This window comes from Nipponia nippon, unplaced genomic scaffold, assembly GCF_047370975.1.
Source record: "Nipponia nippon isolate SJK-2023a ecotype South Korea unplaced genomic scaffold, ASM4737097v1 scaffold_4, whole genome shotgun sequence".
Taxonomy (NCBI): Eukaryota; Metazoa; Chordata; class Aves; order Pelecaniformes; family Threskiornithidae; genus Nipponia; species Nipponia nippon.
Window position 1 is genome coordinate 66,238,110 of NW_028262358.1, and position 16,296 is coordinate 66,254,405.

General features: G+C 36.8%; 1 protein-coding gene across 5 annotated transcripts in view; it reads right to left on the minus strand.

The window, feature by feature from the left end:
• Window positions 1-16,296, minus strand: part of LAMA2 (laminin subunit alpha 2) — a 373,593-nt gene that overhangs the window by 84,530 nt on the left and 272,767 nt on the right. For 4 of the 5 annotated variants that reach the window (XM_087775778.1, XM_087775777.1, XM_087775775.1 and 1 more), the window contains 5 exons: window positions 14,016-14,102; window positions 12,924-13,117; window positions 6,563-6,705; window positions 5,923-6,021; window positions 513-624 (listed from right to left, as the gene is read on the minus strand). In XM_087775778.1, coding sequence (XP_087631904.1) covers window positions 513-624; window positions 5,923-6,021; window positions 6,563-6,705; window positions 12,924-13,117; window positions 14,016-14,102 — 635 coding nt within the window. The remainder of the gene's footprint in view (window positions 1-512; window positions 625-5,922; window positions 6,022-6,562; window positions 6,706-12,923; window positions 13,118-14,015; window positions 14,103-16,296) is intronic. The other variant, XM_087775776.1, reaches the window with a different exon arrangement.

The following is a 16,296-nucleotide window of genomic DNA, read 5'->3' on the forward strand; positions in this document are numbered from 1 at the left end:
AAGAAAGAGAATTGGCTCCATGCCACTACTTAGGTAGGGTTAGGAGTCACTTGCAAATTCCAAGCAGCAGATGTTCATTAACAGCAAGTCGTAATGTATTTTTGAAGTCATTTTGGGGAATTAAGATGAAGTGTTAATGTACCAAGTGCTAAAATTACATCAAGCTTTTTTATCAATACATGTTTTTAACTGCTTTGAAAATAAACAAAAGCTAAGCCCTGTTAGTTACTTCATCATAATAGTTTTTCTTCAAATAACTGCAAAAATCCTGAAGAAACATACTCAATATTCTGCTAGCCTTTGTCCGTAATCACCAGTGCACTGTTTATATGAACTGCTTCTGTAGATTGCAGAAAGTCTGAAGACAGTTGACCGTAGTTTCTTCACTCAACATTTAAAGCACATGACATTTCTCAGTGAATGAACTCTTCGTCACTGTCTCTCAGACCCTCTTCCCCACCATGCTTTAGTTTTCTTGAGAAACAATTTGCATATTTTTCTTTTTCCAATACCTTCAGCAGCTTGGAGAATGCCTTTGACGAACTGTCCAAGAGATTTCGCTCTGTCATTAGTCCTCTCAGCATCCTGCCTGGTTTGCTCACCATCTGCTGTCACCTTGGTAGCCTAGTGATCCAAATTCAGGAAAAGTATAATTAATAAGCAGGACAAGGCTGCACTATGCAATATTCCTACTGGCTGAATCTATGTACAAAACTTTCCTCAGGCAAAAGGCCATCAATGAATTATTGATTAGATGTATGGGAAATGACATGCTCTGTTCAAGTACACAATTAAATTTTATTACCTTTTCCTTTAAATGGAAATTGGAAGGCTTTATTTTTGGGTTCTTAGAAACGCTAGTTGTGTGCAACAGCACACAAAGGGAGACAGGATGAAATTATTCACTGAATTTGCTTAAAGAAACGTTGTTTGGAACCTTTTAATAGATTCTTCAGGGAATACTTTCCATAGTTTCACAATTGTGCACTTTTCGATTGAGAAAGTGCAGTAGATACCATGACCTCTTTGCTTCCTCCCCGGAGGCGTTCTCAAAGAGACAGTTCATGCCAACAAGCAAGAAGAATTTTAAATCAATACATTAATTAAACCAAGAAAGAGAGAAAAAAAAGAGTTGTTTTTTTCAGCTTTAATGCTTGAAGTTGTTTGTTTATAACATATTGGGGTCCTCAGCAAAATTTTAGCTTTGTGTAACTAAACGCTTTATAATTTTATTGAATAACAGCAGCAGCAGGATGAAGAGAGATGTCTGCTGCAGACCTGAAAAACATGCTAAGGAAAGGAATCATCTTAAGACATTCTGCTTAGCTCTCAAGGTCCCTATTTACAAAATGGACCTATTTTTATTACAAAGAAGCTGACCATTTCAAGCAAAAAAAGCTTGTCAAACTGTATTGTAAAGCAAAAAAAAAAAACCCAACATTTTTTTTCTTTGCAGATTGCATTCCCATGAAATGTCTTGAAGCAGGGCATTATGATCTTTCCAGTCTCTGGGAAATGGCTAGAAGGTCAATAATTCAAAATGAGCTTAGGTTTTCTCTGACTTGAGCTGTACAAACTGTTTTCTCAGTTACAGAAAAAACCCACACATTTCAATAATAGTCAAAGAGAAATAGTATCACTTTAACACATTTATTTTTGCCTGGTTAGCTTCTAGATGGAAGCCCTCAAGATACATCAGGACAGCTGGGTTTCTGAAATGAAATTCCTGCCATTATCGTACCACTTACAGTTTTGGCTTACTTCAAAGTAGCTACTCTGAAAGTATTTTATATTAAAATGGTTCAGGTAGATAGAATTATACAGGAAGAATTAAGAACCCATACTGACTAGGGGGAGTTGGTTCCATTTTCATCCCTATATCAGTAGAGGAACATGGCTTTTCACATTTATACAGCTTTAATCATGCTATTGGTTACTTCCTCTAAGATTTACAAAATCCCTTTACCTGCCTGAATACAGAACTAAAATATTGTCACAGTGAGCTGTAAGAGGCAATTGGGATAGGAGAAAGGCAAAAATACAGAATGGTCTTGACGGACCACTGCTCTAACCCAGCTTGGCATTTCTGATGGCATTTCATTCTTCATGTAATTGAGAACTACCTTATTATTTGTTGTGAAATCCTCCACAATCAGCCTTTTATTCTTTGGGTTTTATTTGCTTGGAATTTTCACATTCACTTTTATTATATTCTATAATATTTCTATAAGTCCTTTACTACAAACGTTTTTTTTATAACTTACATATACTTTTCTTAGTTTTGATTACTTTTTCCACATTCATGTTAATTCCAGTTGGCCACTTTAACCTCTCAACATTTATGACTGAATGGCACGTACTACACTTTTGTGCACATTAATCTGTCATTGAACAGTTTTCATTTCCTCTTGGTGACAGTTCTCTTTAGTACTTAAATCCCATTCAGCTCCACCGAAGGCCTTCTACATTTTGCCATAATTTGCTTTGCTGAAAAATAACCTTTCACTTCGTTATCTGGTCTAGCTTTAACTCCATAAACCAAATTAAATGGTAAATATTCTTCACATTGTACCTAGCCATTCCATGGCTAATTAAATCTTTCTATTTGTTAATAAAGTCCTACTCATTTCCTGTATATTCAGTTTACTACAGTTCACTGTTTCTATAAGGTCAGTCTTCAGCATCTCCTAACAGTTTAAAGAGACACAACAAAATCTTTCTGGGGGAGCAATAACGGTCAGGCAGACTGGACCCAGAGCAAGAGTTTGGAATGAATCTTCAAGAAGTCTGGACACAAATAAGACTTTTTGGCATAAAGGAGATCCCTACCATGGAAATCTAGTAAAGAAAGTATCATCTGAGATCAGTGAACCTGCTTTGGTGATGTTCACAGCTGGTACTTAGTGATGAAGGTTCCATGGAAGACCTTGTCCCAGTCTGAAGACTATTAGCCTCTTAGCAACTTAGACTATTAGCAAGTATTAGCAATTACACACACATTTTTGTTTTGGTTTTGTTTGCGTGTTTAGTCTGAGGTCTTCATCAAGCCATAAGAAACTCCTCTGGATGGCATCTGGAAAGGAGCCCTACAGGAATTTCTCCAGCTAGTGAGCTGCAGACCACAGAAGGAGGAGTAAACACAGACCTCACTGTACAGATGGAAGTTCTTGGCTCTCCCTCCAAATGCTTCCAACTATTGCAAACTAAGTTGCCTCTGCTACTACTTCCAGAAATTTTTGAGCCTGAGAAATTCAGTGGTATGGGAGAAATGAAAAAGTTTACAGTCAAAAGAAGCATTTCAATCAAGAGGATTGATTCTGATCCCTGTCTGAAGGTACCTAATTAGAAAGGAGGAGGAGGTTTTGACTAAAAGTAGTGAACTGAAAGGAAGTGTAGAGTCTGAGGTCTGCCTCTGGTAGTAGATGTGGGAATGTGCATGCAAACATGTAAGAACCTAATTAGCGTGAGAAAGACATGAGGTATGGCAGAGTGAATGAAGGAAAGACTATTATGGGAAAAAAAAGAAAAAGGAGTGCTGCATTGATGTAAGAAATCACTGGTCGAAAAGAGACCACAAGGAAGCAAAAACCCCAAAGGTTTTGTAGCGACTAAATACTATTGTCTTCTACGTTTCATCTTAAATTGGATAGAATTTTTTTTCATGGAAACAGACTGCTCACCAATCCTCATCAACCTTTTTCTTCATCACTACTGGTTTCACTTTGAAAATTTAGTGAGCCTGCGAATCAGATATGGGGAAAAACTTTGCTACCTATGGTTGTACCATGTGCCTCAAATGTTAGCCATTATGTGGTTATCTTCATTTGGAAATGAGACTTGAACACACTACATCAGGACTCACTCTTCTTTTTGGGACATTACTCCTATTTACAAACATAGAAAGAGAAGGGTAGGACTTGCCACCAGTTGCCAGTCCCCAAATTAAAAAACCCAACTGCAATCCAGTTAACAACGGTCTGTAAGGATGACTGGAAATCATAAGGCTACTTACTCATTGCAACACTGGAAAATGGCAGAAAGGGAAGCCCTGATAATCTGGCCGCTACATTAAATCCCCTAAGACCACACCTTCAATCTTTTTCCTTCCAAGATTAGTCTACAGAAGGTCAGAATTTGCAACATTATTTTAGGTCACCTCCATGGGGGATTAAAATTTATTTAATTTTTGGTGGTGGTGGTGGTGGGGCAATTGGAAAAGGATACTGAAAAGAGCAACTATGCAAAGTAAAAAAAAATTGTCTTTTAGCCTAAGATTAAGAAATCTTAATACAGGAAATATAATCTTCCCTGCTTGTAGGGCTGTCATGAGTTAAAAATCCACCTAGACTTAAAACTACCATAGTTATTTCTGGCAGAAAAATAGAAGATCAAACAGAAGTGAAAAAACAAGCTTTCTTTACACTCACAATGAGTATGCATAGATAGATACCTGTGTACACACGTGTATGTGGGTGTATAGACACACACATACACACATACATATGCAAACACATGACAGATGCTTTCTTACCCACTATCCATGATTTCATAGTTTTTTTCAACATTGAATATAATCCACTCAAACAAACCAGTTTCTCTGAGAATTTTAGTTCTGTAAGCCGTTAACAATTTTAAGACAGATTGCTAAAACTGTATGGGGTTTAGGTAAATTCTCTCAGGTGTATATTCACCTGTACAGTAATCCATGTGTTTCTTATTTGGCTATTTCAATACAGGGGAGCACAACTCGTGACCATGATTTTTGCTAGTCTTTATATTAATATATTTTGGACAGCTATGTTTTTATTGTGGCTGGTCCATTTCCCTATTTTATTCTCCACTAGGTGGCACAAGTTATATTATTTTCTTAGACAATGTCTTTTACTGACCAAAATAAGGTCTATATTGAAATAAAACTTTCCTAATAAAAAGAGTAAATAGCACATTGATTGAAATCCAGAAGCCTCTCACTACCCTCATAAATGAAATATAGAACACATATATTTAAATAAACTCACACACCTTGTGCATATATTTGAATTCTCTCTTTAAATATTGTCCCATTTCAATTACTTCATTCATTGACTCTTAATGAGAACTTGTTATTTGTTAAACCAGGTCTTCCATTGCATTGCTATAGAATTTCTTTAAAATAAGTGAATCAGCGTAGACTACCATTTGCTCTACAGCAAACAATTTTTTGGAGAAACAAGCCAAACAGGTAACCCAAAATGGAAAATGAAACTGCAAACCAGCAAAATTTTTCCTATAATGTTCTTGAGATGGTTGGGCACTACGTAACTCCGAGTGAAGCCAGCCTACTTGTATTGCAACAGGCAATCTTAAAAGAGAAACAGGCTGAGAACTATCTTGAGACAGACTCAGAAGGATTGAAAGGGAATATGATGAGATGATGTTTCTGATACAGAAAGGAGATAGCCTTACCAGAGACAGTACTAATGTTCAGAAGAAAAGGAAGGAAACCAGGTAGTTCAGTTTCCAAAAGCCTCAGCCAGTCAAAGAAAAACTCCAGACAGGAGAAACTGTGTGATAATCCCATGGTTTTGTTGCCATTAGGTTTGTAACATAACCTGTAGCAGAAGTCTTAGGAAAGCCCATAAATGCTATATCAAGAACTCTCTTTCCTTTAGTGTCAGCTTTTCCAAATAAGTTCATTTTTGAGTGCTCTGTATGAGCATTATAAAGTTTTCTTACATTATTATAAAGTTTTGCAGAAAATACACCTCAATGTATTGGCCCACAAAAAGAAGTTGTTAGAGGACTTGCTGCCATTTCAAACACTGAGACTGAGAAGCATCTTATAATTCATCTATTCATTCATGTTTAATTCATATTCAGAAGATTTCTGGCATTATGCAGCCTTAACCAAACCCGTAGACTCCACCGTGATCATAGGCTTACTCTTGTCAGTAGTTCATCCATTTCTGTCACCAGGGTATCCAGATTTTCTTGTGCTAGCTGAAGAAGTCTCTCTGGTGCTCGCTGAGGTGAAAGCAAATGCTGTTGGGGAAGAGAGAAGGGAGAGTGAAAATCTGTATTTAATGGATCTCAGTGCTTCCAAATATTGTAGAGAAGAAGCATCAAAAATTTCCTTTTCATTACAGTATGCAACTCCCTTTTGTCATTGACTCATGTGTCACATCCATCCAACATATTTTTCTCAGGAATCTTGACAGCTTTACATAGTTTAGTGGAGAACCTAGAAGTATGGTAGGGAACATACAGTATGTAAAATACATAACTGCTTTATGGACCACCAGCATGAACACTATTTTATTTGTATGCGACATCACTTTTTCTGTGCTTCCAGTATAATTCCTTGCACATACATAAACAAATTACTGCTCTGAGATTTATTTATTAAAATACATCAAATTAAATAACTGTAATAACTATTTATCAATGAAAGCAAGTTTGAAGTAATTAAATCTTGATTTTTTTCCTTCTTCCCTGAACCTACTCACGGCTGTATGTTTGAACAGATTCAAGTACAGTTGTACTGAAGCCCTGTCATTTATGTATGTGAATACTGTAAACACACCTTTAATTCCTGTGTCATGTTCTCAAAACCATGCAACATTTTATATGGAGCAGGCAGTGGACCACTAAGGTTAACACTCAGGATCATCTGGTTTAGCCGATCCAGGTCACTGAGAAGGAGTCCTGTGCATTCATCATCACAAGCTGGGGGGAAGAACAGCAAAGCTTATTTATTCCTGCTAAATGTTTAAGGCATATGTTTGAGTTAGAAATTTTATGGCACACATACAGTTCTGTGAGAGGTAACATTAATTTCAGATAATTAACCCCAAAAGCAGAGTGGAAGAAAAAATGGAAACAACAACTGGGGAACAGGAAAGACCTTATTGCTTAGGACTTGGTAATGGGACAGTTTAATATAAAACATGAAGGGCAAAATTCGCAGGCTTACCTCACAAAAAGAGGAAATAATTAATGTTGCCCATTTTGGACTAGCCAATATAAAATCCAAAATTAGACAAGCAATTTGGATGAAGCCTGAGAAAAGTGGACAGATCATTTGGAAAAATCTAAGGAGCACTTCAAGAAGTATAGTGTGGTTGTGGGTTTGAACATAAGAAAAAACTAAAGAAATCTTAAATTTACATACTTTATAGTTGTATAACAGCATGGTTAAAGTCATATAACAGCATGCTAAACTTGTAATGCAGACAGTAGAAAGACTCCAGGTAAAAATACTGATAGTTTTCTTTTAAGAAATGATTTTCCCCACCTCCTTTGACTAACCAGCTTATAAGTTTGTCAGGTATGCTTCCTTTCTTGCAAATACTCTTTAGCATGTAAAATACCGGCGTATGCGGCATATACCGAAAGGAGTTTGCATTTCCCCCCCTCTTGCTTTCTGTTAACTATCACAAGAAACTCTCATAACCTTGAAGTCTGGTATCATTTATGCTGCAGACAGGAATATTCTTCATCCTTTAGAAGAGAGTTGTGGGAATGCCTTTCTGTTTCCCTGCATAAAGATGCTACACAGGACTGGCAAACCTAAACAGCATCTCAGGAGATGGAGCAAACTGTGAAACAATGAATTCACTGGTGATGTTAAGAGACATGGAGGGTTGTACCTAAAGTTTTACAAGTATGTAATTATGTATTTCAGCAACACTGCTAGGCAGCTCAATGGCTAAAAAAACCCACTAAACAACATGTATGTTTCTGTAGAAAAAGAGAAGTAATTTTCAACAGAGAATTAATTTTTTTTTCCTGAAATCTATTCTTCGTGTAGATTAAATCTTTTCTGTTCTTCAAAGTTTTCACAGTTATCTAAATGTTGTTCTTATTCTGTAGGTTGGCTGTTCAATATAGCAAGGAGTTGAGTCAAATACAGAGAAAAGAAGAATAATGAATACTAGTTTAATACACCATGAAACTCATGCGATGATTGAAAAGGAGACAAGATAGATGCTGGATTAGTGCAGTAAGAAGTGGGTGCAGAAAGCTAGATACTGTTATTTTAAGACTTCCTTTTGCATTTTCATTGCTTCCATTTGCAGACTTCTTCCTCCTATTTCACAGGATTTTGTTACATAAGCTGAACTGCACTGGAACTTCTCTGCAGTTGTTAACTGTGGGCATGATACCTTCTGATTTATGTTTCTATGTGAAATTAAAAAAAAAAAAAAAAAGCTTATTACCATCCCAGCTCTTTTAGAAGTCTGAGAGAATTAAAGGAAAAGCAAGTTTTACAACCAACTGAATGTTTTATATAGCAAATACCTGTTCTGTAGCTGGTCAAGAATGTAAATAGACCTGATAATCATTTTGCAGGATGAAAATAAGTGTTCTCAGACCAGAGAAGAGATAGGTTTTGTTGTTTTGGTTTGTTGTTGGTTTGTTTGGGTTTTTTTTTGTTTCTTTTTTTTTTTTTTTTTCTCCCCGATACATTATTTCATTTATGAAACAAACTAAATCTATTCACCCTCAAAATTGTCAGAGTGGCTGGTAATAAAATGCTAAAAAATTGCTAAGTGTTAAAGACAAACTCAATTCACACCAATAAGAAAAAAAAAATGAACAGCTTATGAAAAGATGAAGTATTCTCAATGTGAGAATTCAGTATAAATTAACACCTCTTGCACAATAATCAGGTTGAAAAGAGGAAATACATCAAGTGAGGACCAGAGCTGGGTAGATGAGACAGGACTAAGCGACTCCAATATGCAATATGAAATGTACTGTAGATACAGGAAATATTTCAAGAGCATGATTATATTTTGCAATACTAAATATTTCTGTGTCTAGCTATAAAACTGTTAGGATAAACTTGTGTCTAATATTAACAAATGCAGCACTAAATTCAGATCATTACAGCAGTGCAAGCGTGTAAGAGGCAAATCATGCAGTCAATATTACAGTAGTCCAGCAAGCAATTAATGCAAATTACTGCATTTCCATTTTCACCACACTTTCCCATGCACAATAAGTCCTGTAAGGATTTTGACTTACCTCTTGTGACAAGCATCTCCAAAGTATGCGTGCCAAAAAAATTTTTTTTTTAAATAGTTGCTCAGGTAATAAAAGACACTATAAGTTTATGGACATCTAACCACCTATTCCATCTTACAAAGAGAAGACAACGTACAATAAAGGAATCGCATGTCTAAACCACAATGTGTTCCTCCAATTGAGTGCTTATCTAACACAATTTTGCTTTAATACATTCATTGCTGTTAAGATTCAGAAGACTGTGTTAGGACTAGGCAATTATTGGTCTAAGGGCAACCATGCACCCTCTGATATGAGGTGGTATCCTATGATAGTCAGTGACTCTTCAGTATTAGTTTCCTGTTCCTTTACAATAAAAAAGTGGTGACCTGCTGTTAGGTTCATTAATCTGTTGGCTGTTACCCCATTTTTCCCATTTTGGCACTAGTCTCACACCAAATAATAAACAAGCTCTCCTCTGCCCTCCAAAACAGAACCCCTGTAGAGAGCTGAAAGCTTTAGCTTCCCTTTCATGGGTGCTAGTTTCAGAGAGTTAGCACGATCAATATATCTCCAAAATCAGGGAAAATTCAGATCCAGATCAGGGTCTAAAGTACTGACTCAGGTTTATTTCTGATTTTCACTATTTATAAAGCCTCATTTGCTGGTTCTGATACATACCAGTACTAGTTAGGTTTATATAGTGCTTGAGTTGGGCAAAAGATGTTTGAGCATGGGTCTAAACTCAACAGGAGCTCATGCATAAAAAAAGGGAGAACAGTTGATAGCTTATCAGCCTCTAGGCCAAGTAGGGGTGCCCGTCCCTTGTTGAGCTCGTGCAGACAGAGAAGCAGTTGGCCAACACAGAGATAAGTTTAATTCTTATGACTGTGCCATCAGGGATCACAACTTCTGTTAAACTCTGAACATAGCAGAAGCTAGTCCAAAGCTTCATAGATCTGGTGTTACACAGAGCATCTGTCTTTTCAGCTCGCTCTGTGATAAGAAGCTTCCAGCTCCTGCTGAATTAAGGACTGTGTAGGAGGTAGGAGATGCTTCTTTTCACAGATTCTTCACGATTTGCCTCTGACAAAGACAGCATCTCTGCTTAGTTCTGAATTTGGGAGGGCTGAGATCATGGAGTTACTCCCTATTTTAGAGGGAAAACCTTGATTCTGTCAGGACCAGTGGCTAGGAGCTTCCTTGTTCTCCTGGGTGCAGAACTGAGTGGCAGCTGGGAAAAACTCCCTCTCATTGCAAGCAGCAGTCTACTTAAAGTACAATATTTAAGTGTCCGTGACCTCGTATTAAAGGAATCTGATTATATAATTTTCTCCTTCTACCAATGTTGAAGATCTAAATTCGTAAAGATGTAAATTTGTTGACCACAGCATGGCTAAAGGTCCTTTTTTTTTTTCCCCCTATGAGATTGAGTTAAAGAAAAATTCCTAACAGTGAAATACCTGCTTGATCTCTCTATGTCACGATTGCTTCCTGTTCCCTGTTAATCTCGTACAGCAGAACCGCACTGACTGCTTTACATTTAGGTTTTTGCTTGACCCCAAGGAACACTTGTGACAGGAGCATACATCTGAGGAAAGGTTTTGCAGTTTGTGTTGCAACAGAGCTCCAAATATTGAGTCCAAATTTTTTTTAAGTCCCCGTTGTAGTTATGACTGGTGCCCTGAAAGCATTCAGAAGGCGAGTTCTGACTTACCATACGTTTAACAATAATGCCTTGAAGTTCTCACTAGGATCGTTTTTTTCCCTAAACACTGCACAGTAGCAAGCACAGTCAATGTTCCAAAAACATTGCGATCTAAGGTTCTTCATTTTATGTACTACAAACTATACAACTGAACTGAAGTGGAATGTCACAAGATATAAAAAAAAAAATACACAAGAGAATGACTAATCTAAGAAAATGCACGATTGCTACAGGCTTGATCCAAACCCCCTTGTAGCTCCTTCTTTCCACTTCAGCTTGCTAAGGTCAAAGCTCTTAGGGAAGGATGAGGAGGGAGCAATACATGCTTTGGCTTGTTTACATATTTCTCGTATGTATGTGTAAAATATGAATCAAGGAAATACTAATGATCTCAGTCTGCCTGAGCATGCTGGGTACAGATGAACTGAGGAAAGGCTGCTCCTGTATACTCCTGTATACTCAGCCGTATTCTGGATTGGAACTGTGGGGTTTGACTAACAAAACAAAAAATATACATCTTCAATACTGTAGTGATTTATAGGCCAGTCAGCAATTGCCAGCTGATGACTTTCAGCAGAATAAACATTGAGATATATTTATTAGAGTAAAAATGAGCGATGCATAAGAGAGCATCAATCATGTAGAGGACAATTCATTTGTAGTTACAAATAAAAATAAAAATCTGTAAGCATTAGAGAAGATTTGGGAGAACTTTTGTCATATACGACAGTATACAAGGATGTTGGCAGCATTATTAAAATTAGTTTGCAATCATTACTTATTTTCTTATTGGCTACTGACTGTTTCAAAACAGAAGGGAAAGTGAGCCTAAGAAGTGGATTGAGACCAAAAATTACAAGGAAGTCTTCATCAGCAGACTATTACGAGTATCTGTACACGATGATCTAGATGGTCACTTTAGCTGGGGAAATAATCCAGTTATTAACCATACTAATGCAAAAAATTTAGAATTTTTATGGTGTGTAGCAGACCATTCAGACTCTTGTATTAACTATTTAAAAAAAACAAAACAAAACAAAACTACTTTTTGGATATTATTTCGCATTCCCTAATGGTATCCTAGAGAAAACAACATTATTCTGTTCTAAGAATATGATGGGAAGTGAATTCTGTCTGTGCCATTCACCTGTAATTATCTTTCCATTTTTATTTAGCAGTAAACAAATTCTTCCCCTTTGTACAGTGGCTTTAAAAAAATACATTCTCTTTCCATTCTACCTGTAGCTTTCTAAAATATAACTGTTATAACACAGCACTGAAAAGTGGCATGCACTAAGCAACTGAAAAATGACACGTTATGAAAAACACAGTAAGAACCTGGTAAAACAGGTTTTCAGCTATATCAGAAATAGATCACTTTAATGAACATGCATGCTTCTCCGGATTTTTTTTTCTGTCTTTTCATTGCAAATTTTCACTCCAAAATCTCTAGAATACTTATGATAAGAGATATATTTAAACAATGATACTTACAATATTATGGCTAAAATATCTCTCTAATTGAATTTAAATATGCATTATTTAGCTTTCATGTCATACTGTGTGGTGACCTTTTATAGAATTTGCCAAAAATTCATTATTCAGATGGTTATTCTTTGCTAAATATTCAAAATCAGTTTTCACTTTCCTAAATATTAACTATAACATACTAACATTGGACACATTAATCACACTATGTTTTATATTACCTACAACTACATTTTTTCAAATAAAGGAAGTTCTTTGTTCCTAGATATATTGTACGGTCATTCCTTATGTCTTTTCAATTCCAGTGGGTGGTGGTTGAACCAACATGACCAAGTAAAACTTGGTAAGAACTTGCTGGGTGACTGCGCGTCGCATATGATGACATAGAGCATAGCAATTGCTGGTTAAACATTTAGGGCAACACTAAAAAATTCACTAGGAGCAAATATTGTCACAACAGCAGTGACAACCTTTAGCAAAACTACAGACTTCAAAAACCCACAGAAAGAAACCCTTCAAAGCTTTGTTGTCAATTTTCAGTGAGCATCTTAAAAAGTATTGAGAGTTTTCCTAACATCTCAAGGCTTGTGAAAAAAATGGACCAGAATACCAAATTAGTAAGAAACGTGGAAACTATTTTCAAAGAAACCCACACAACTGACTGATGCACAAGCAGGGTTGAATTTCTAAAATATGACAAACAATCAAAAATTATCCAAAATTACATTAGTATACGTACAAATGCATTTCATGCCATCACGTGCATGCCGGTGTTCACAGCCAACACACTTCCACCCTGTGAATCCAGGCTTGCAAGTGCACTGTCCAGTGACAGGGTCACAGGGGACAGGCAGGGAACCATATCGATCACACTCACATTCCTGGCAGGAGCCTCCTGGAGTTTGTGGGTTTCCCGTGTAGCCAGAAGAACATCTAGACATTGCAAATACAAAACCAGGTTTGGCCAACTGAGATGCTTACTGTGCTACAATGAATACTTGGCGAGATTGGAAATAAAATGTATATGAACATTCATTCATGAACCATTAAAAAAAAAATCTTCAGTGCTTTATGACTCAGTATGCATTTGTAGAGGCAAAAATTTTGCAAACTGTCCAACAAACTGATAATAACTTTTAACGAGGACATGGAACAGTCTGGATGGAAGGAGTATGCAAAAGTGATTCCACACCCCTAACAGTTTTCAGTTAAACTTCTATTATACCATGACAAAAAAGTTTCTACATTAGCAATGTTTGGTCTATAGACCTTTTTTCCCACTAGCCACTTGTGTTTTGCTTTAGAAGTGAAATCTCATAGTAGACACTTGCTAATTTTGATCATAATCCCACAGTGTTGCTACGGATGGGACAACAGCTGCTGTTTAAGTTATTAATTTGCAATTTGGTCATTCATATATTTATATGTAAGTGCCTTTCACAGTCAGTGCCCGACAGTCATTAGAACAAAGGGTATGAGTGACATCAAGACGCACTACAAGCATGGAATCTAATTTTAGATAAATTTCATCGTTTTTGATTTAACTTCTGAGGCCCAGGGGAAAAAAAAAACAAACAAAACACAAATCAGAAAGTAAGGCTAGGATAATATCTGTGATATAAATAACACTGATTATCAATTTACAGTGGGTGTACATAAAAATTGCCTATTATGACTGAGTTTTAACAATATATAAAGAGGAAATAACTTATCTGAAGGCATGTATTTAAACATTAGTAAATACATGTTTATAGTATTGAAGGACATTGCTTTCCTCCATGTCTTGCCTGCCTTTCACTGTCCCTCTTTCTTCTTTTTCCATTCATCCTACCTTTCACAGTACTGGCCTTCATATCCAGGTGGGCATGCAGTACACCGGTAATCACTAGGTCCTTCCGCAATGCAAGAAGGGCTAAAACTAAAACAAAAGCAAATAAAAAACTTTTTCCACTCTATTGCATCATTTCATTCTAGTCAGCTGTGTAGAAGGACCCATGGTAAGCTCCACTCTTAATGTAAATGGCAGCAATTTCTTATCTGTTTATAAACACCTGTAGGAGATCACTCCTTTCTATTAAGAATTTTGTGAATGCCTTGCTGTGGTACTGGCACAACTTAGACAAATACTGGAAGGGCAGAATCAATTAGGGTTGTATCAGAGGGGATGGAGTCAACAACACCCATGCTGTAGACTTGTGTGATTGAATGGTGCTGTCACTCACAGTGATCAAGAAAAAGCTAGTAATGGGAAGGATGTGAAACAAAAGATTAAGAAACTGAGCTAACATCCAGCCTTTCCAGTCTGATTTAATTTTAGTTTGAATAAAAGGAGATAAGCCAGGAAGAGTTTATGCAAAAGTAAGACATAAAGAGGGAGAAAGGAACCAAAGTCATGGCCATGTGGAATCTTCCAAAAAGGCAGCATCAGATGATCTTCTCAAGGACATACTGAAAAGACTGGCCTACAGGGAAAAAAAACAAACTAAAAACTACCTTAGTCATGATGAGGAAGGTGTTGTATTTTAATCATAAAAGACACTAGATTATTTTTACTAAGCCATGACATAGACAAATAACTAGTGACTGCAGCATGTACCTATGGAAACTGTGCAAAGTAGCATGCTGCTGGAATATTAGTGCATTAAGTGCCTGCACAGATAGTTAAAAAAAAAAAAAAAAAAAGGTAGGCAGGGGAAAAGAAACACAACTAAATATTAAAATAGTGCAATACTGTAAAACTGTTTTAGCTCTTTGTGGAAGAACCAGAAAAGCACAGAGGTGGCTAGCAGGGAGCCCAGAGCTCCTTCTTGGTACAGTACAGTCAGCATCCTACTCTAACTTGCTTATAATGCATTAAATCAATAGTGCTTGAATAAGCATATAAAATTACACCTTTAAAACAAACAAACAAACAAAAAAAAACCAACCCAAATTGATCTATTACTCATTATCCAACACATTTTCAACTCTATAAAAAATAGATCCACACCCCCAGGAATAACTCATTCTCTCTGTTCTTTGTTTTTTTTCAGCTCATCATGTTTTAAGCTGACTGCTGATTGTACAGGAGTATAAAAACAGTATTTAAAACCTTAGTGGAGTTTTGTAAAATTTCATAAATAAAAATAATTGCACTATACTAATTCACAAATATTATCATGTCAGTCATGACATAACAAGCTAATGAGGTAGTTCATTAGCAAGTGTTAGATTAGGTAGTTAGATTTTTTCCTTTAACAGAAGAGCTTTCACTGAGCTGCACAACACACGCATCTCTAAGGTGTGATACCCTCATTTTCCACCTAATTCGGTAGCTTTATGGAATGGACCTATCCCACCTAGGCCTATCCATCTAAAAGCTAGGCATGTAGTCTAAGCCAACTGTTCAGGCATCCTCTGAAAAATGGAGGTGCACAGACGGGTATATACATACATTTGAAACATCTCCTCCCCTGCCCTCTCTCCAATGGCGGTTTCCTTCAGTTTTAACATAGGTGAGATGTATAGTTTGTCTGTTCCTGCATTTACTATACAGGCAGCAAAATTGTTGATGGCTACAGCTAACAGAAGTAGAAATCCCATCCATGACGTCTAGAGACATCTGAGTTAAGCTCTATAAAACCCAAGCAGTTCTGTTTCTGGACATGCTCAGATCTGACTCCTGTCTCGACAGCACTAAGAAATTGGATGACTACCTCATGATTAAGTGTATTTACTAATTTCAGACTAGGTGTTATTCACTTCTCTCTTATGAAGGCTTTTGAATAAAAAAGCCTCATGATCACTTTTATGTGAGCATGACATGAAAGACTGACAACATCTGCAGCCACGCAGGCCGTGTGGCTGCATGAAGTATCCCTTCCTCAGGCAGCTCAGCAATTTGAGTGGGCACCCAGGACAGAGGTACTACCTGGAGTTCACATATTTCTCAGCTGTAGAGCACTTCAGTGACACCCACTTCCTGAGTTTTATGTTAGCTTTTAGATAAGATACTGAAGTGATTTCTGGAGCACAGTGTGGGGAATAAGTCTAAATTCTTGTAGCAGGGTGCCATAACCACCCAGGTGAAGAGTCCTGCTCATTTTTTGATCCGACACCTGTATTTCTGGGCA